This window comes from Cyphellophora europaea (assembly GCF_000365145.1).
Source record: "Cyphellophora europaea CBS 101466 unplaced genomic scaffold supercont1.2, whole genome shotgun sequence".
In the NCBI taxonomy this organism is placed as follows: Eukaryota; Fungi; Ascomycota; class Eurotiomycetes; order Chaetothyriales; family Cyphellophoraceae; genus Cyphellophora; species Cyphellophora europaea.
The window spans coordinates 1,821,922-1,841,438 of record NW_008481808.1 but is presented as its reverse complement, the minus strand read 5'-3'; the positions used below and the strand labels follow the sequence as shown (position 1 = coordinate 1,841,438).

General features: G+C 54.7%; 8 protein-coding genes across 8 annotated transcripts; 4 read left to right on the top strand and 4 right to left on the bottom strand.

Annotated features, from left to right (window-relative positions):
* Positions 1-222: 222 nt before the first annotated feature.
* Positions 223-991, bottom strand: HMPREF1541_02205 (uncharacterized protein; the record flags this gene model as incomplete). Its single annotated transcript, XM_008716561.1, has 2 exons — positions 223-513; positions 578-991. The coding sequence occupies 2 exons, from the start codon at positions 989-991 to the stop codon at positions 223-225; spliced, it is 705 nt and encodes a 234-aa protein (XP_008714783.1).
* A 244-nt stretch (positions 992-1,235) lies between these two features.
* On the bottom strand, positions 1,236-1,702 carry HMPREF1541_02204 (uncharacterized protein; the record flags this gene model as incomplete). The annotated part of the gene is made up of 2 exons (XM_008716560.1): positions 1,236-1,421; positions 1,472-1,702. The coding sequence occupies 2 exons, from the start codon at positions 1,700-1,702 to the stop codon at positions 1,236-1,238; spliced, it is 417 nt and encodes a 138-aa protein (XP_008714782.1).
* Positions 1,703-2,655: 953 nt separating this feature from the next.
* On the bottom strand, positions 2,656-7,297 carry HMPREF1541_02203 (uncharacterized protein; the record flags this gene model as incomplete). Its single annotated transcript, XM_008716559.1, has 2 exons — positions 2,656-6,897; positions 6,947-7,297. The coding sequence occupies 2 exons, from the start codon at positions 7,295-7,297 to the stop codon at positions 2,656-2,658; spliced, it is 4,593 nt and encodes a 1,530-aa protein (XP_008714781.1).
* Positions 7,298-7,595: 298 nt separating this feature from the next.
* HMPREF1541_02202 (uncharacterized protein) lies at positions 7,596-8,231 on the bottom strand (the record flags this gene model as incomplete). Its single annotated transcript, XM_008716558.1, has 2 exons — positions 7,596-7,664; positions 7,716-8,231. 2 exons carry the CDS (start codon positions 8,229-8,231, stop codon positions 7,596-7,598), a joined length of 585 nt encoding a protein of 194 aa, XP_008714780.1.
* A 1,527-nt stretch (positions 8,232-9,758) lies between these two features.
* Positions 9,759-11,372, top strand: HMPREF1541_02201 (uncharacterized protein; the record flags this gene model as incomplete). The annotated part of the gene is made up of 1 exon (XM_008716557.1): positions 9,759-11,372. One exon carries the CDS (start codon positions 9,759-9,761, stop codon positions 11,370-11,372), a length of 1,614 nt encoding a protein of 537 aa, XP_008714779.1.
* A 539-nt stretch (positions 11,373-11,911) lies between these two features.
* On the top strand, positions 11,912-13,713 carry HMPREF1541_02200 (uncharacterized protein; the record flags this gene model as incomplete). The annotated part of the gene is made up of 5 exons (XM_008716556.1): positions 11,912-12,461; positions 12,535-12,873; positions 12,923-13,048; positions 13,099-13,520; positions 13,567-13,713. 5 exons carry the CDS (start codon positions 11,912-11,914, stop codon positions 13,711-13,713), a joined length of 1,584 nt encoding a protein of 527 aa, XP_008714778.1.
* A 1,488-nt stretch (positions 13,714-15,201) lies between these two features.
* HMPREF1541_02199 (uncharacterized protein) lies at positions 15,202-16,804 on the top strand (the record flags this gene model as incomplete). The annotated part of the gene is made up of 2 exons (XM_008716555.1): positions 15,202-15,214; positions 15,387-16,804. The coding sequence occupies 2 exons, from the start codon at positions 15,202-15,204 to the stop codon at positions 16,802-16,804; spliced, it is 1,431 nt and encodes a 476-aa protein (XP_008714777.1).
* Positions 16,805-17,871: 1,067 nt separating this feature from the next.
* Positions 17,872-18,963, top strand: HMPREF1541_02198 (uncharacterized protein; the record flags this gene model as incomplete). Its single annotated transcript, XM_008716554.1, has 1 exon — positions 17,872-18,963. One exon carries the CDS (start codon positions 17,872-17,874, stop codon positions 18,961-18,963), a length of 1,092 nt encoding a protein of 363 aa, XP_008714776.1.
* Between the last annotated feature and the right edge of the window lie 554 nt (positions 18,964-19,517).

Sequence of the window (19,517 nt, the reverse complement as noted above, 5' to 3'; positions counted from 1 at the left end):
GAACTTGGGACTCGCGTTGGACAAGAGGTATGATGGAGCTGATACAAGTGAGCTTGACTGGCATCGTTATCAACTGCTGTACAGCTACATGGCCCTTCACGGGAACCATGTCTAGTTCTGAATGCTGTTGTTGATCACCATATTCCAACACCTCAACACATCACAAAAGCCGCTTGTGTCCACTGATACATCTCTCGAGCATTGAAGCCTTGTGTGCTGGAACTAAGCAGACTCATGCTCAACATCAGTCTTTGCTACACTCCCAGTACCGCTGCACTCCCCTTCATCTCCCTCATGAACCCCAGCCTCATTGCTCGTCTCAGCCTCCCGCGAGCTCATCGCCTCCTCCTCGCGCTGAGGACGGGCATAGACACGAGCACGGGCGTGGTGTCGAGCGACTGCTGTCCCTTCCTTGGCCTTGGTCTTGTCCAGGATCTTCTTGGTGCTTTCCGGCCGACGGGAGCGTCGGCTGTACTCTCGGACGGTAGTGGCGCGTGAGACGATGTGGGAAGCCTGTTGTACAATGTTAGCATCTATCTCAATCGGAGTACTGGCTCTCGCAGAACTGCCCACTTACGTAATCCAGGCTTTGGAGGAAGGCACACTGTGCAGAGACGAGCTTGGCCATCATGACCTCTGGAGTGGCATGCGTACCGTGCTTGGCCAGGTCGTCGGCCTCTGCGCGGACCTTTCTGAGGGCTCGGTCGAAGTCTTCAGGAGACATGGAGGCAAGGAGAGGAGCGTTGTTGCTGTTTGAAGGTTGGCTGAAGGTGTAGAGCATATTGTCGGGTGGCGGGGTCATGACTGGAGGCAGAGACTGAGGAAGTGAGTCGTAGAAGCCAGGCTGAGAAAGGACAGCGTAATCGTAGGATGGAACTAGGAAATCGTCGTGGACTACGATCCATGAACCTGACTGATAGTGGCACATGTCTTCAATGGGGACGAACACCGGCGCCGCAGGGTCGAAGTAGGTAGTTGGGTTGTGCGACATCGTGAGGTACAAAGGCTGGATTCTGACTGTTGTGTTAATGGGTGGGTGGCATGTAGGAAGAAGACATTGCGCAAAGCAGAGTACAACTACAAAAATCGAAAGTGTGACAAGGAGGGCATTTTCTGCCTGTTCCTGTGCCTATGGAAACCCAAAGGCTGCGCAGGTGACTCCTCGACAGCCAGCAATTCACTCAAGCACAGCCTGCAAAAATGCACGGCGGCCTTCCCATGGTCATATGGACGACCTAAGCATTCGCCTTCTCGGGTGCACCATTAGCGTCGGCGCCCTCCTCGACCTGCTTCTCCTCGGCCCTACGCTGCGTCGCGGCAGCAATCACCTCGCGCCTCGCCTGGTACAGGCAACCCTTGGTTCCACGCCGTTCGCCAGCAGCAACCTTGATAGCCATGGCGCGAATGGCGGAGGGGGACTTCTGTTGTATTGTGTTAGTAGTACAACGGTAAAGAGAGGGGGAAATCGCACGAAGCCGAGAGCGTGGACTTCTTGCATGCCGTAGACTGCGAGCAGGGCCAGCAGGGTCATGGGCTCGCCAACATCGGACTCGCGGACAATCTCACGCGCGTCGATGTAGGCCTGCTTGAGAAGGATCTCGAGGTCGGCTTGGTCCATCTCGCTGATCTTCTTGTAGTTGTTGTTGGTGGTCTCATCGTACAAGACGATCTTAGGGGCAATGAAGTTGTTAGTCGAAGACATGACGAATTGGGACGGGACGACTTTATCTCGTTAGTAGGAGATCAACATGTATGAGAACGACTTACAGGTAGAGATTCTGAGTTTTGTGATCGTTTGAGAGGTGCAGGGAGGCTGTAGATACCTTGAGCTCAATGAGAAGGGTCGCGACGATGGAAGTGTCGTGGTTGTAATGGATACCAAAATGAAGACTTATTTATAAGTCAACATGATGCTCGCTTCGCGTGCACCGCCAAGGGCACAAACATGCCAGGCAAGTTATTGATTGCTACGCCGAGCAATTGATGATTGTCTCCCAGGCAATTGGAAGTGAACTGCACGATGGGACCATTAAGGTAGGACCACAGGAAACATGTCCACTTGTTTGCAACACACAAACATGTTCCTACAGCTGCGCGAACAATATACTGTAATGAGAAGAAAGGAGGAACATTGATCATTTAGAAGTCTAACTATGTACAGAGATTGAGTGAAGACTGGACGTCGCCTCTCACAGCCTTGTAGTCCTAGAAAGGGTAGTGTGGGGCATTTTTCGCGACTTTATTGGACGCTAAAGAGGCAGTGAATAAGCCAATTGCTCCGAGGGGGTAGTGTCGTCCACCGTACTCAGGGGTTTTGGTTGGAAGGCCGCCTCGTCCTATCGACAAGATATTGCGAGCCGTCAATGCTTCACGAAGAACCAATGGATTGTCCCAGTGCCCCGAAGGCTCCTCATACACCTGCGTAGATGCCTCAGCTCGCGAAGAAAAGGATGGAGGATCATGACATTGCACCTCATCTCATTGCATACAACACACGATCGATCCATGTACTTTTGCCACGTTGAGACGCCATGGCCAAGGTCGTTTGGCCGCTCGCCTGCTGTCGAAAAGTGCATTACCCAGAAGCCATTCACGCATAAGGCATATCAATCGTAGTAGCACCATCCTCCACTCAGCCGAGCTCACGTTCTCCCCTCATCCCCTGCTTTGACGCGTCGACCTCGTACTCCTAGTGCTGGGTGCTGCCGTCGTAGGTGTTACCGTCCCTTTCTTCCCCGAAGCCACATCGGTAGACTTCTGCCGGCTCGTAGCAGGCGTTGACTTTGCCGAGCTCGCCTTCGCCTTGGACTTTGCAGCAGCTTGGGCCTTACCTTTTTTCTTTTCCGGGGATGGCAAGCCAGGGGTATTTTCACGCTCTTTCAGTGGGCTCGGCGACGGGGTCGGTTCTCGCTCCTCTGCCTCGTCGACCTCAGCTTCTTCATGTCCACCTGTATCGTCCCCGTCTCCGTTCACATGCACACCACTGCCGAGCTCTTCGTCCGCATTAGGGTCCTGATTCTCGGTATCATCAATCTCGATCTCCTCAGCAGGACTCGGCTCGCGTATCCGTGTCGGCCGTCTTGCGGTAGTAGTGGAGTCGACGTCGGCCATCACTTCATCATCATCATCGCTATCATCCTCCGCATAGCTGACAGCATTCGACACACGCGTGCTCTTTCTTGAGGGCTGCTGCTCGTCTTTCAAGGTCGGGCTCGACTTTCGCTTCTTTTCCGCCTTCACTTTTGGGGTTTTGCGAATGGGGAGACTGCTCTTATTCTTTTTCTTGGGCTGGTCATCGTCTGATTCTGCCGAATCGCCCTTTCGCTTTTTCACATTTGAGAGCGCGGCCTTTCGTGAGGGCTTTGTGCCTTTGAGCTCCTTAACCACGTCTTTGATTCGCTTTTCGAGAGCGAGAGCAGTCTCCTCGGGGAGGTAGTTCTTTTCGGCGACTTGCTGTGCTTGCTCATGGCTGGACATGGACTTGAAAAGGCTTCGGGGCATGGTCGCGTTCCCAGGCCACGTCTGCAGCAGGTTGGCACCTTTGTTGTGGCCGGGCATCATGTCCGCGTAGTTGCGGATCACAGCTTGCGCCAGGTCACTGAGCACCCAAAGACGCTCGCTGTGGGCATCATCACCAGACACGTTGTCGCGCATCTGCTTAACACGCTGAGCGATGTGAAATACGAGGGAGAGGTTCTCTTCGGTAGCAACAGCCACCATATAGAACACAATGTAGCGCGAGAAATCGAGTAATTCCTCGTCAAAGCCATCGCCTGGCGGGGGATAGTCAGGATGATGTGCCATGAGGCTGACGAGACGACCGAAGACATGTTCCATAACGTTCTGATGCAGTCTCTTGTCGCCAAGTCTAGCCTCTGATTGCTGTCGCACGAAATTCTGACCTCGAGACCTCAGCCATGTGACAGTTGTGTTCCGCAGCTCGTCGTCTGGCTCAAAGGCAAGCAGGAACAGTATGGCAAACCAGCGGTGATTCAGCTTGTCCGCACCTAGATATTTCTTGATCTGGTTGACAAAGCCGTTGCGAACTTCAAAGGGAGGGTTGATGATGATCAAGGCTAGGTCATTGAAGCGAGACGGTGTGATCATCTGCTCGAATTTTGTCTTCTTGCTGCAGAGCTTGAGTATTAGCTTCGCAGCAGCGAGTCGTAGGCGGTTGCGCTGCGCGGGTGGAGTATTCTTTCCGGACGACGCCTCGCCTTTCTGCGTCACTAGGGTCATGAGCAATGCAAATACTGGCTTTGACTGTGCCTCAAATTCGTCTGGGTTCGTCTTGTCATCGAGTGCTCGACAGCGGTTGACCAATACCCGGAGCGCCAGCTCCTTAGCCTGGGTTTCCTCGTCTGCCGCGCTGTCCCAAGCATTCTCATCCGAGTTGTTCGGAGGCGACCGATTCTTGCCAAGGATCTCGCCTACCGTCAGCTTGAAAATAGCATCACCCTCTACATTCGCTGACACTGGAGCCAGCTTGCAGACCTGGGAAATCGTTCCAAGACGTGAAAGGAAGTTGGGCGAGCCAGGTCGACAGTCTTTCAAAGACTTGGACAAGATGTCCTTGGCGTACATTTCCTTCCGATCAGCAACTGTGAGCAGTATGGAGACGGCGTGTTTCGCCGCTCGTGGTGATTGTGAGAACAACGCGAAATTTGAGAGAGCATTCAAAAACTTTCGCTCTTTGGACATTTCTTCGGGGTATCGGCGGGCGTATTGAGCACAAGCTTTCAACGTATCAGCGGCACCAGACTCCTCGAATGTAGTAGCTGATGGGGCACTCTCCTCCAGCTCCGAACAAAGAGCCCGGATGTGTGACTTCAAGACTTCGGGAGCTTTGGAGGAGATTTCACGGAGGATAACATGCGCGACCTGGCCAAGACCATGGTCATCACTCCGTGCGACGTCCATGATCGTCGGTACGTGGCTGCGGTTGTATGCGATCAAGGCCACTCTGTAGAGAAGAGCCATGATGGAGTCGATAATGCCTGGTGTTTGACCTTCGCGAATTCGTTTATTCAACTCCTTCACAGCCTTTGACATGGTTTTGTAATCATACTCAGCGCCCATGGCAAATCGTATCAACTGGTAATTGCGTCTGTCGTGTTGAGTGGCAATCTTCCACAGGTCTGCGGACATCTTAGATGGCTCGGGGAAAGCTTTGGCCAGATTGTCAATATATGATGTCAACTGCGCTTTGATGCGAGTTTCCTCTTGTTTCTGGTCGATGACACCGCCGTTATAGCTTACACAGGCCTTGAGATAGACATCAACGCCTCTCTTCATCTGCGTTTGCCTCCCTTGCATGCCAATGAAGACTTTTCTCGCACGATCATCGAGACTTCTGACCAACGTCAGGATTCGTCGGGCACGAATAGCATCAGGGTCGCCACTGGTAGCATCGTGCGAGCCGCCATCGACATCTTTCGTCTTGCGCCTGCCGGAAGGACTTGGTTTGATTGGCGGATAGGAGAGGGGCAGCAGAAATTCATACAGGACCTTGTCCAACATCGCATGAACCTGCCGGTCATTAGTGTAATAAGACCCAAACAGCCGGCATGCTAGATCGCCCAAAACAGAGACCACAGCATCGTTGCCGTTCTCAATGTCTCTAGAGGCAGTGCCCCACAGGCGTGCGGCGAACGAGATAGCCTCTTCCCGAACCGCAAGCTTCCGATCAGTGAAGCGCTCGGCGAGAGCTGAGAACACAGATTCTGGCTTTGCCAGACCACCATCAGCTCCCAGCAAGTTGACGGCTCCGTGATAGGTGAAGTGTTCAAGAGCTCGAACCGCTGTCGCGCGCACATGCTCGTCTTGGTCTCGTAGTGATTGAGCAAGACCTGCAAGTAGCTCCGTCTGCTCCTCCTGGCTCATTCCGATCCCGCCAGCCCGTGTGTAAAGGATCCGGGACGCGGCTTCCGCCCAGGCTTCTCGCACCTGAGATGACCGATCGTTGCGGCGCCCTAAGAAGTTCTGGTACGGTGTCCGGTGGACAGCTGCGAAAGGTTTCGGTGAGGCAGGCATTAACAATGGATTTTGCTGCTCGTCAAAAGGCTCCGCATTGTCGATTGATGGTAGCGGATAGGCTGCTGGATCGAGTGCGGTAGATTGACCGATGCCGGCGATTCCGATGCCAGCAGTTAGATCTCCAAAGGTTTCCGTGGCCAGCTTTCTTATCTCGATAGAGTCAGCTTGCAACTCGGCTTCGATTTGAGGTATGACGTTGAGCAAGACATCGGGACAAGCCCGCCATAACTCGCGCAGAAGTCTGTGAGCTTTTCGCAGATCACTCAAGCCCTCTTCCTCCTCGTCTGCATGGCCTGAGGCTCTCCGGTTGACAGAGATATTGTTGGGCTGCGCGGCTGAACCAGCGTCCACAATCACAGCGTTGAAGTAGTAGGTGATTTGAGAAGTCATCTTTTCCTGGCACGTCGTGCAGATAGCCTTGGCGATATTGTATGCTGGCGGATAGTCCTTCAACAGAAGGGTGCTCTGAGTCTTGTCTTGCGGCTCACTTTTCCTACCTTTGATGGTCTGCTCGCGAGGCTTTCGGGACTCGACGCGCAGGAACTGAGAAATAATGATATCTGTTACATCTTGCGGGAGGTCAACTTCGTCAACGACTAGACTCAGAAGGTTCTTCAGGTGGTACTCGACACTTTTCGAGATTTCGACTTCCGAGACGCTACTCGCCTTCTCGGTAAAAATGTCAAAGGCATTTGCAAAGAGCGAGGTAATGAGGGCATCGGGGCTATCAACATCGGCCAGGAGAAGGATACTCTGCGACTCGGATAAAGAATGTAGGATGTAGACATGTTGCGCGTTGTAGGCATTGGTAGGGTCGGACAGCGCTGGAATGATGGTATTGATGATGACAGTGAAGATATCCTAGAAGAGTCAGCTCGAGTTGTAGTACCGTACCGTTGAGGAGCCCTACCTTGAGTGCATTGGCTTGGAACGGTGCATCAGGTGCACATATCTTGAGCACATCAATGATGCACGATATAGTCCAGGCTCGGACACCCTTGTCTTTGTGGCCAAGTAAATTCGCATGCGCAAGATCACCAGCCAGGCCTGTCCAGAGACGAGAGTCGACCTGTTCGTCCTCGAAGTTGGACAGCTGGGCGCGTAGAGCTTGCAAACGACCGAGGAGATCGCCTACTGCGATAGCTTTGCCTGGCCGCCAGGTCAAGCTCTGGCTGTAATCGAGGCCGGGTACGTCGTACACTTTCTCGGAGGGCGCATCTTCCGCCTGATGCGAGGGTTTCGATCGCAATCCGCGCGCCATTGTGCAGGGCTATTGTAAGGAGAGTCTAACGAGGCGATGGTTGCATGATGGAGAGAACGAAGGTGCCGTAGCTGAGGGACTACTGTGTACTTCTGGCAGCTGCCCGCAATGCGCAAGGAAATCGGGTGCATTGGGCAAAGTGCTGCGGAACACGACGAGGCTGGCAGACGCGTCCAACGCGTTTAGGGTTAGGGCGGCCACCAAAGTGGCCCTACGTCGATTCACGAGCTCTATCATGATTAAGGCAGTCGATAATTGCTAAGAATTTCTTATTCAACACTGGTCGTGGCTAGCATTTTCAGCTCAATGTAATGCTAAGATTATCGAAATGGACCACTAGATCCTCCTTCTCTCCATTTGGCGCAGGCTATCACAAGTTAGACCAGACGGGTTGAGGGGAGTAGGCGCTTTTGCTTACCTTGGCAGCAAATGGGCCGACCCATAGCGCAGCATCTTTGGGCAGATCCGCCCACCATGTCACTTCTCTCAACGCTGCCTTGGACCCATCATCCTCGATCACGTATACCCACAGAGACCCATCCTTTGTTGTCTCGACCTCAAGAGTAGCTGTCGTGCGGCTTCCAAGAGGAAGCAGGCTCCAATCGCTCCACTTGGAGGTGGCGACGGTGCTGAGATTCGACTGGCCATTTTCGAACTCGATACCACTCTTAACCCATTGACGACCGGTAGCGGAGTTGACAACCAGAGCAAGTCCACCCTGATCATATCTATCCTTCCAAGATGCTGAAACAGTCACCCTTGCCTTTTCAAAAGATCCAATAGTGGTAGTCTGGTAGATGATTGGAGCATTGAACGAGTGTGTAGATGGTGGCTTGTCCCAGACATCGGTGTTTGGCGGGCACTTGATATCGAATGGCTTCGAAAGGTCAGGGATGGCATGGGGGAGGAACACTGCCTGATATGCGGGGCTCATCTTTGAGAGTTGTTCTTGGATGCTGGTACGTATTGGAGCGTGGTTCGTCGAGGATGATGGGTTGTGCAGTCTATCGCTTTCTTCTCAGTCGTTTTATATGTCTCCTACTTCCAAATCTCGAACTCATACAGGATCTCAAGCATGTTCGGGTACCCAGGGTAAGTAGCAACACTCCCGCCTGTCGCATGACAGGTGCCAAGTCGGCAGCGCCTGAAAGGGGAGTTTACCCGATGTGCCCGCGCGGGCGGACCGACGCCCTGCCGACGTGGCATTTGAACGTCTTCGGGCTTTGACGAGTTCAACCTTCAAGTTGGGGGAAAGACACTCGAATGCACACAGAGAAGCGGCGCAACTTCCGCGCTGATGGTGGCGTGGTCGCAAGCCATCGTCGCAAGTCACCTTCATATTAAAGGAACAGGCGCATGTCCATCGCAGGCGTGGCGACACGTATCAGTCTAGAAACCTACCAAAGTCAAAGAGGCCGCGTATGTCTGTCATACGGATATGCTGTACAAATGCGAAACCTGCTTGAGCTAGTTAGCATTGCGAATTACACGAGGCTCCGACGTTTGTCGAGAGGCTTGCGGTGAAATTTGGGGGTTTGACAGCTTGTTATTAATAGCGAAGTAAGCCGCCCCGGAATAGGCAGCATCCCCTGAATGATGGGGCTGGCGCCCAGGTAAGGCCCCAGGGCCCACTGCAACGCCTCATTGGCAATATCCCGATCATCATCTCTTCCGAAGTCCAAGGTATTGCTCTTTGCAAGCACGCCATCGAGTCCGAGGATGTTGTCAACTTGACCGGCGCCTTTGGACAGCTTGGAGATGTATCAAGCTCATCACTAGCAGTGTTGGCAACGCTTCTTGGCTGTTAAGCGTCCAGATGCAGGGAATATGGTGGAGTAGAACCAGGATTGGGATCCCGCGCTACCAGGATCAAACCTCATTTGCAGAAAACGCGGCATCAACTCTAATAACTCAGGCAGCAGGTGCCTGCGGAGCAGCCAATGTTAATTATGATTGATCGGCTACTGCTCCTGATGATGGCACTGTTTGCGACAGGTGGGTGTTGGGCCACATCATATTCCATGAGGACGTCCAATGGCTAGATCTCGTCGTTGCAAGGACCCCGTGGGTCAGCTGGCCGATGCCCCAGCATTCCTGGAACTTCGTCAGGAAGACGAAATACGAGCCCCTAAAGGATTGCGAATGCCGCAGCCTCAGCCCTGCTCGTTAGTGGTGCGGGCCTCCTGATAGCTGCAGTGTGACGCTCGCCTATGCGTCCAAGCGTGGCTGGGTTTCGCAAAATTCTACCTCAATAGAGCCCAGCACCTCGTCACACCAGTGCTGCGCCGACGCTTCGACGGCTGCTCTTAGCCTAACCAGAAGCTCATTTCATCGCGCTCAGCCGTCATTGTTTCTTTCATGTCCTCTCTCTTTTTCCAAAGTTCCATTCTTCATACCTTAAACAGCCTTTCACGTCCACTCTTTGAGACATGGACACCATTCTTTGCATGCCGCTAAAACCATGACTTCACGAGCCATCCTAATCGACTTTGAGGAAACTCTTGAACTCATCCCCACATCCTCAGCGGACCCTGACAGCTTTGACACTGCCCGCAACGATGCCAACGATGGCAATGACACTCCTTTACTTACAAACGAATTCGTCTTCGCCAATCAGAAGTCTAAACGATCCTCTCTACCACAGATCGTTCCTAGGCAACTCCGGCATTGGTTTCTCTTACATCGACACCACCACCCCTCATTGAAGTCCCGCTCGTGCTCCTCCTGTCGGCGACCTCTCCTTCGCAGGTTCATTGCCTTTTCTTACGGCTTTCTTGCACTAATTCTCGTTCTGATCGTTGTTGGCGGCACTTTCTTTCCCTCGTACAGCCACCCGCCGGAGCACTATTCCGAGCTGCGTTACAGAGTCGCTGGATCCAAAACTCCCGGTATTGGCAACATTGGCAACAGTAAAGTCTTCATTGCCGCGAGTCTTTACGATCCTGGCGGGAAGCTCGCCGGAGGACCGTGGGCAGACAATCTCCTTCGCTTGATAGACCTGCTGGGCCCCAGGAACACCTATTTGTCCATCTACGAGAACGATTCTGGACCTGAGGGAAAGGATGCATTGAATAGCCTACGACAGCATTTGCCGTGTGAGAATACGCTCCTGTTCCAGGATCACCTAAGCTTCGAAGGTCTACCCCATGTAACCATACCGGATGGTACAGAGCGAGTCAAGCGAATCACATACTTGTCTGCTGTTCGCAACAAGGCACTGGAGCCCTTGCAAACCGCCAAGGTCATGTACGACAAAGTGCTGTATCTGAATGATGTTTTCTTCGACCCGATCGACGTTCTCCAGCTTCTCTTCTCAACCAACAACGACGATTACAGGGCGGCTTGTGCGGTGGACTTCATCAGCCCTTTCAAGTTCTACGACACTTTTGCCACCAGGGATCTAGGCGGGTTTAGCTTAGGGCTGCCCTTCTTCCCGTGGTTTGCTTATGGTGGGGATAGCCGGAGTCATCAAGATGTTGTGCATGGGAGCGATGCTGTGCGGGTGCGGAGCTGCTGGGGTGGAATTGTAGCTTTTGATGCGCGTTTCTTTCAACCACAGCCAGACTCATCCATGGTGCCTGAAACTGCTGGGTCGCTCGGTCCCAGCAATCTTTCGGCGCCATACCAGTTCCGCGCCGAGCAGGACCTTTACTGGGACGCTTCTGAATGCTGCCTCATTCAAGCCGACATCCAAAGCCCGGACAACGACAACCCCGGCATCTACATGAATCCCTTTGTGAGAGTCGCATACGATCCACGGACTTTGTCTTGGCTCGGGTTCGTCCGTCGCTTCGAAACCCTCTACACGCCTGTTCACTTTCTGTTGGACATCGTAGTGGGCTTTCCACAGCATAATGCGCGACGGGACGAGCACCCGTGGGACGAGGTCCAGGAAATGGTATGGGTCGCAAACTCGTCGCAGACGGAAGGGGGTTCGTTCCAAAGCGTATCCAGACTGGCAAGCCACTCCGGCTTCTGCGGTAGAAGGGCGCTTCCAGTGATGAAGGAGCATTTCAGCAACGGAGAAGTGGGTTTGAAGAACTATGAAGGCCTTCCGATACCATCGATACCTTGACCGTTTGAGCGAAGGCGTTGGCGGAGTTTCGGCATAAGCACCATGCCACAGAACAAGTGATTGATTTGCTTTGATGTTGTCTGCTCCTGTACCCTTTTGTGATGTTCCGAACTCTCCCCAGACGCTCAGCACAGAAAGTCACGTTGCTGTGACAGATGACCCTCACGCGTTTGTCAAGGCTTGGCATTATTCCTTATCCCGCACTTCCTGCCTGCCGCCTTCAACCCTTCCACAACCTGCACACTTTCTTCCAGTAACCCTCTGCTTCAAGGTAGTCTTTCATCTTCGCATCACAGCGCTGATAACATCAAACATACCCCAAAGGTCAGCATTAGCTGAACCCATTTCGCCAAGATGGTGAACGACAAAGGCGAGAACGTTGAGGTTGACTTGGATGATCCGGCCACCATCGAGCAATTCCTCGATTTCCTGCCCATTCACCAACAGCAATACACCCGTCAGAACTGTCTCATTCTCGATCAGGTCAGTAGAGTGACCAAGCTTCTCACCTCCCCAGCTAGATCTCGGAACTTGTAGAGATGGCTAAATCTGGGCAGGAGACTCGCACCTTGGAGCACCCTGCAGCCGAAGAGAATCCTGCAGCGAACGAGGAAGCTTCTTCATCCGCGGAAGTGTCGAATGATTCGCCCGCCACTGGCCAGGTTGTCAACGGTCATAGCTCTGACAACTCTGTCCCGTTGACTCGCCAGAGTGCGACTCCTCCTGAGCGTAGCAACGACACTTCGGCTACTGCTACTCCTGCTGAAGGTCGACGTGCGCCCCCACCAACTCCCGCTAGCCTTGCAGCTGCTCTAGAGAATGGCGGTCACCAGCTCGAGCCTGTTCCGGAAGACAAGATGATGGATCTTACCCCTGAGAGCCGTGCTGCCTCCCCCATCAAATCGATCCGATTTGCGGAGGACGACAAGTCGAATCGTGACTCGCCCATCGAAGTTGGCTCCGAACAAGAGACCAAAATTGTTGATGTCGCCTATGTCGAAGGTGCCAAGTCTGCAGCTTCACAGGCAGACCCCCAGGTCGAGGCTGTCGAAGTTGCCAAGACAGGATCCGGTGACTCCCACAAGGAGGGTAAGTGCTTTTGCTCGTTTGTCAACGCTGCCGAGCAACCACCTCTTGTCTTCTTCTTCTCTGACACTTGCAGTCCCGCATCCTCGAGTCATCAGTCCCACTACCGCTACCATCCAAGCGTTTGACACCCTGACCGCTAAGGACGGTAACAAAGGTTTAGAGGCCTCTCGATTCGCCAAGCCTGGTGTCTTCCCTCGTGTGTCAAACTCGTCTCGCACCCGCACCACCCCTCTTCCGAACATCGACCCCCCCAGCGCTACACTGTCCAAACCTGCTACTACTCTGAAGCCCGAGACTCGTAAGATGAGTGAGGAGTACCAGAACACCATTGTCGACAAATTTCGCAAGGAACACGAAACCACTGAGATGGAAGGTCGGTTTGTCAACTTCGAGAAAGCCGAGGGTAGTCCAGGTAAGATATATCCGCAACTAAATCGGGCAAGACTCACATTCCTTTGCAGCTCCCGAGGCCCCTCCTGCAGCCCCCATTACCATCCCTGCTGTTCGAGCTGCCGAGGACGATGAATACCGTGAGAACGCAACCTACTTCGGAAGCTGGGGAGATCCCTTGGCTCGCCCTGGTCCCAGTAAGAAACTAGCGTCCCGTCTTACCTGTTGCACTGCTAACCAGCGGCAGAAGCTGAATATCGCCGTGTGACCCTCAAAGGTCTGCCCACTTCGACTGACTACTCTCTCGTAGCCGCACTCATTCACGGGGGCGCTCTTGAGTCTATCATCGTCAACAAGAGCTTCAATCCTCCCACTGAAGTCACTGCTATCGTCACATTCACCAAGGGTGCTCCAGCCAAAGCGTACTACGACAAGTACCCCAACGGACTTGACTTCAAATTCCAAGGCAAGAAGTACGTCGCAACGGTTGAGTTTGGCAATACCGTCGACGTCGTCTCTGGAGTCATGCGTGGCTACTTGGAGAGTGGTGCCACTCGCGTTGTGCGTGCCGCTGGTGCTGATGAGGAATGGGCCATGCGAGCTCTCCGCAAGATCGCCGAAGCCAAGGGCCGTAAGGTCGAAGCCATTGTTGATGTCTTCACCAACGAGGTACATAGTCTATCCTGTCGTTGGAATCGCTGCTAACAGAACTTAGGGCCGCACCATCAACTTCCGCTTCAGCAACATCGCTGATGCGGTCAAGTTCCGTGCTACGCTGGTTCGTGACGCCGAGTGGATGGATTGCAACATCACCTTCGGCGAGGATCCCTGCGAGAAGGCGTCGGACATCCGCAAGGTCTAGAGAGGGCCTCGATGAAGGGCACGAGTGAAGGGCACTGATGAAGGCCACCGACGAAGAGCTCGTGTGAAGAGCCTCGGTGAAGACTTTCGTCAAAGAACCTGGTGAAGAGGTTCGTTAGTTTTGGCGAAAGCCATTGCAATGGAAGAAGCAACGGCAAGCAAAGAAGCTGCCGAGATAATCGAATGAGATGGCAAGATTCTGCCTGGTCTCTGGTCTGATGACAGCGTGTGCGTGTCTTGTCTTCTCTCGCCACCGTTCACATTCCACCTTAGGTACTCACACTGCAGCCCACCGAAAAGGTTTGCGCACATCTTTTGAAGCCAGTAGCTTCTAGGTTGTGCTCACCCTGCTCGATCAAGCTGCGGCTTCCAGACTGACCTCTACCTGCGCAGCAACGGCATCTTGGTTTCTAGGCCTAGAGCCGAATAACACTCGGCACCCCCATCGGGACCGCGGGGGGAGGCGTGTAATTGGCTGACGATGACCGCAGTGGAGCTACTCACCATTTTCTTGCTCTCGTTCGAGCCATCCGGAGAAGAAATCTTTTTGCGTCACTGCGACCTCGGACATATCTTGCTCTCTCTTCAACACAGTCCGAGCTCAGAAGATAGCTGTGGAACTCCAGAACAGCTTCAGAGCTAACCGCCAGCATGGGTATGCCATCGCAACCGGCGTCCAACGCCATCATCTACACCACATACGCCATCTTCCTGTAACTAGAACCCAAATTTTTCCCCTGTTCAAGGTGTGCAACGAGCTGATTCCTCGTTCAGATGTTTCGGCCTCTTTGTCGCCTGGCGACTGCGCAAGCAGACCAAGGGCGAGTTCTTAAGCGCCAACAGAACGCAGAAGGGTACAGATACCTGCTCCGCGAAGCCTTCCCGGCGGCGGTCTTTCCTGGGGGTTAGCTATTCTGAGATCTCACTTTGCTAATATCTGCCGCAGGTATACCGCTGGCCCTCAACTTCATCGCCTCGGGTGAGTGCGCTCCTCGCATCGCTGTTGCGGCTCCTTGAGAGCGCGGCACGCACGATCGCGGGCCCCATCGAACACAACGATGGGCGGCACTCTGCTATCGGATATGCTTCCGGCCTTTTCCACGCAATAGCCACTTGTTGGAGGCAGACGGCGTCCCTCCGGCTATCCAGGTTCGTACGCTCGCATTACAGAAAGACTTTATCGTTGGTTCCTCTCTCTTTTCCCCTCGCTCTCCCCGGTTCTTCCCCGTCTGTTCTGTTCTGTTGTTCGCTAATTGCTGCTCCGAAATGTGAGCAACTCGACGGTTATACAACCCAGTTCAGACGAGGTGAACGGGGCAAGAGAGGGGAAGAGAGAAGGGCCAATGGCAGCACTACGGGTGCCGAGTGCGGACTTCTTCGTCGTCCAACCGCCCCCCGGTTCGCTTCCTTGACTCTCTATCTTGAGGGCAGGAAGAAACAGGGGGCGGAGACGGCAAGACGCTCCGTGCGAAGCTGAGATGATACCGTTATGACTCGATCAAGTTAATGCTTGCGTGGGAACGAGTGCTGCCTACCGCCCTCTCCGTCCTTACCCTGCCCTTACTACCCAGCTTCCCTAGTTTCATCGCATCCCTGCCTTACTCACTACTTCTCCCACCATCACACTCCTTACTTTTCCCCCTCTACCCCCAACTAACAGAACATCTTCCTCAGCCCTTGGCTCCGGCATCCTTTTCACCTACCCTGAAATCGCCACCATCGCCGGCCTGCAAGGCGTGCTAGTCTACGCCCTCTCATCCTCGCTCCCCCTCCTCATCTTCGCCATTCTCGGCCCCATCATCCGCCGCAAATGCCCCGCAGGCTTCGTGCTGACCGAATGGACGCGCCAGCGCTATGGCGCCCTGACGGCACTCTACCTCTCGTTCCTGACGCTCGTCACCCTCTTCCTCTACATGGTCGCCGAGCTCTCGGCCCTGCAGCAAGTGGTCAATGCGTTGACGGGCCTGAACGGCCTGCCGGCTGTCATCGTCGAATGCTTCATCACCACACTGTACACAAGCGTCGGCGGCTTCCGCGTCAGCTTCATCACGGATAACGTGCAGGGCGCGATGGTCGTGGGGCTGATCATCGTGGGCTGCATCACGGTCGGCACGCAGGTGAACGTGCAGCCTGACTTGGTGGACCGCAGCGGCTACCTCGAGCCCAGCCTGTTGGGGTGGCAGCTCATCTACATCCTGCCCATGGCGATCCTGACCAACGACTTCTTCATCAGTGGGTTCTGGATGCGCACGTTCGCGGCGCGCACGGACCGCGACCTGTGGATCGGCGTGGGCCTCGCGACCGGCATCGTCGCCGTGATCCTCGCGTTGCTGGGCGTTGGTGGGCTGGTGGCCGGCTGGAGCGGCGTGCTGGGCGACCCGCCCGAGGAGAGCTCCATCGCGCTGTTCTTGCTACTGGGCGAGCTGCCCGCGTGGGTTGTGGGCATCGTGCTCGTCATGACGGTCACGCTCAGCACCGCCTCCTTCGACAGCTTCCAGTCCGCCATGGTCAGCACGGGCAGCAACGACATCTTCCGCAACCGGCTCAACTTCTGGTGGGTGCGTCTTGCGGTCGTGCTCATCATCTTCCCCGTCGTTGTCGTCGCGCTCAAAAGCCCCTCCGTCCTGCAGATCTACCTCATCTCCGATCTCATCTCCGCCAGCTCTATTCCCGTCCTGATCATCGGCCTCTCGGAGCGCTGCTACGCGTGGCGCGGCTTCGAGGTCGTGGTCGGCGGCCTCGGCGGCATCCTCACCGTCTTCCTCTTTGGATTGGTCTACTACGACGGGGACGCGAGCCGTGCGGGCGGCCTATTGATCCTGGAACAGGGCCTCTACGCCGGCGACTGGTCTGCATTTGGCGCTTTTGTGGCCGCACCCGTGGGTGGGCTGCTGTGGGCGGGCGCGGCGTTTGCGCTGCGTTTGGCCTTCCAGTGGGCGTGGGCGCGGCACAAGGGCATGCCGTTTGAGGCTCTGGATCGTGTTGAGGCACCGACGGTGGGCCTGGGGGCCACGGATGGTGGCGCGACCGAGTATGTTGACGAGGATGGCGTGGAGAGGACTGATGTCAGGGTTAAGGGAAAGTTCTTCTGAGGTCGAGAAAGGGGTAAGGACGTGAGAGGAACCGGTAGAAGACGAACAACAACAACAAGAAGAGGAAGAGGTGGGGGGCCGGTCGCCGCAGGTGGATCTTGATGCTGAAGAGGCAGGCACCTTGGGCCTGTGACGGCGTGCCAGGCGGTACGTTGGAAGGCGACGAAGCAGACCAGGAGGCACAGAGGTCACTGAGCAGCGGTATCTGGGTGTTGCGCTGAGAGGAGTTGTGTGACTCATGTCAAGATGCACTAGTCTGGATTCCAGATAGTATATGAAAGCTGCCAGAGCTACAGTATAATTGTGTATAGATGGGACAAGGTTGTCCAATGCCACTCATTTGGAAAAACGTCTCTTGAATCCAGCAAGCAGGCAGCCGGTTCCGCTGGGTTTGACTAAGGCCCTCCTTGCCTCTAGCCCATCTTCTGACCATGCCATAGTGTTCGTCCTCCATCGGCATAAGAAGAAGTTGCCGCAGGCAACAGCATATTTATCCTAGAGCACAGCCACGCGCCTCCCTTGTAAGTCAATCAGCCGCGGCCACCAGCCTGCCAGACGAGCATGCGCTTCAGAGGGTCAACAAAATTGGCGTGATGCCTCCCCGGAACCACAATACAGGCTTTCGGGCATCATGTGCTGTGAGCTCCAGGAGCCCGCCCGAGAGTATCGTCAATCACCTTGACTGCCCTTATGAGTGCTCGGGAGGGCGCCCATCAATTTCGTCGACCACTGGTGTCGATCAGACAGTTTGAGCTGAACAGTCGGTGCAGTGGGGACTTTGGCCCCCAAAGGATTACATAATGTCGCAGCTACACCAGGTCAGGCGCAACGCGCCGCTGGGGTTGGCAAGGAGCTGACTCCGCTGCGTCGACTTTTTACGTCGCGTTGTTCACCCCGGACGAGTGCTTCTGGCAATTTAAGGATTCGCGCCATACAATTGAGATTCGCCGTCAGCCATTTGGAGAGTGCTTAGGCAGCAATCAAGATCGCCGCCGAGCGTGCGCGATCCACATCCATAAGTGGGTTGTAGAAGCGGTCTAATCGTGTCATTCGGCTGGCCCGCGACAATGTCCAGCGAAAAGACGCATAATGATGCTGAATCGACGGTTGTGTCGACTGGGACCGGCGTTGAGTCGCTAGGGACGACATTCGTCTCGCCGGTCACGGAACAAGATGTCGGCAAGGCGGCCGCCGTGGACGAGAAAATGGTGTCGCCGGTCGACGAGAAGGAGGTCGTCCGGCCACTCAACGACACGGACAAGCAGGCCTTCTCCCGGTCGGCGGATTCTGGCAAGGAAGTCGCCCCTCAGCCGTCGGGAGAGTCAGACACGGACAAGATCTTTGTACCTCAAGCTCCCCCCATCAGCATGGAAAAGGAAGTCTCCATGCCCGTGAGTGGAGAAGCGCAAGCCATCACAACGCCGCTGGGCGGAGCGGACACGGAAAAGTTCCCTCTGCTGCATAGGACGTCGACGACAGGATCGGGAAGGACGTTGCACGCCGGCTTCCGCCTCGAAAAGAAGCACAATCTTGGCCTCATCTGGTATCTCAACCAGCAGATTGCGTGTAGGATGGTGGATCTGAACAGCGGCGCCATTGGGCCGGCAGCGTTTGTTACTAGCTCAATGGCCTGGCTGGAAGTAATGACGGGTCTGCCACCGATGTTCGAACTGTATGTGCCCGGAGGGCAGATTCGAGTCTCCAGGTTTATACCACTTGGTTTGCAGGGGCTGGTTAGCATGAAAGGTTCCATTGAGTGTGTGAAGCCAGGCTCGGCAGGAGAGCTGGAGAAGTGGAACATCAAGAGGAGAGGCATAGTCATGGGGGGACGGGAGTATTCTGTCACCCGCGAAAACGAGATGGGGAATGGGGGCTTCGTTTGGAAGGGCTCGACGAAAGTCGTCAAAGAGGTGTACTCTGCATCCGGTGCCAAAGAGAGCGTAAAACACGGAAGTCTCAAGCTCGTGACGCAGGGTGAGGGAGGCGAAGTTCTGGCCGTCTGGAACCAATGGCGGGATTCGGAGGTTCTTGGAGATCTCATCGTTTTTGATGGTGTGGTCGGCAAGATATCGGTCGAAGTCATCGTGACAAGTGCCCTCGCCGTCGTCCATGCGGAAAGAGCGACAGGCATGAATTGGCTTGGAGGACTGGGGAAGTAACCGCAGTGAAGCAACCGCAGTGAAGCAACCGCAGTGAAGCGTGCAAGGCGTATTCAGCGTGGTGTTTGGTGACCATCTTATGTCCGTTTATCTCCCGGTCGGAAAGGAGGGTTTTTTGGACATCGGTGGCCGTATAGAATGACATCTCATTTCCGTTCTGGATCACTCGCCACATCGATTTCCTGCCTGTCATCCGCTGAAGAGCCATGACACTTCTTTGATCGCCTTGAGACTGGCTTGCTGAGCACTGCTACAGTGATCTGGCGCGAACCGAGCTCAGCAGCTGCCGGCAGTACCTGAAGACCCAGTGCCTCGCCTTCACCACGTGTGAGGTAGGCAGCGGACTTGGCTCCCAGCTCCAAAATCGCCTCTCAACATGACGCATATGTCACAGGGCTTCCGCACAGCATACTTCAAGACCGGCGCTGTCCCAGCCATCCGGCCTTCACCTTCCGCTCCCAAGCCCACAATTACGCCCATTCAGGCACCCTCATGCCACCGAGCAACTTGGGATGGAGTAGCAGTATCAGGCCAGATTGGAGGTATTGAGGTAC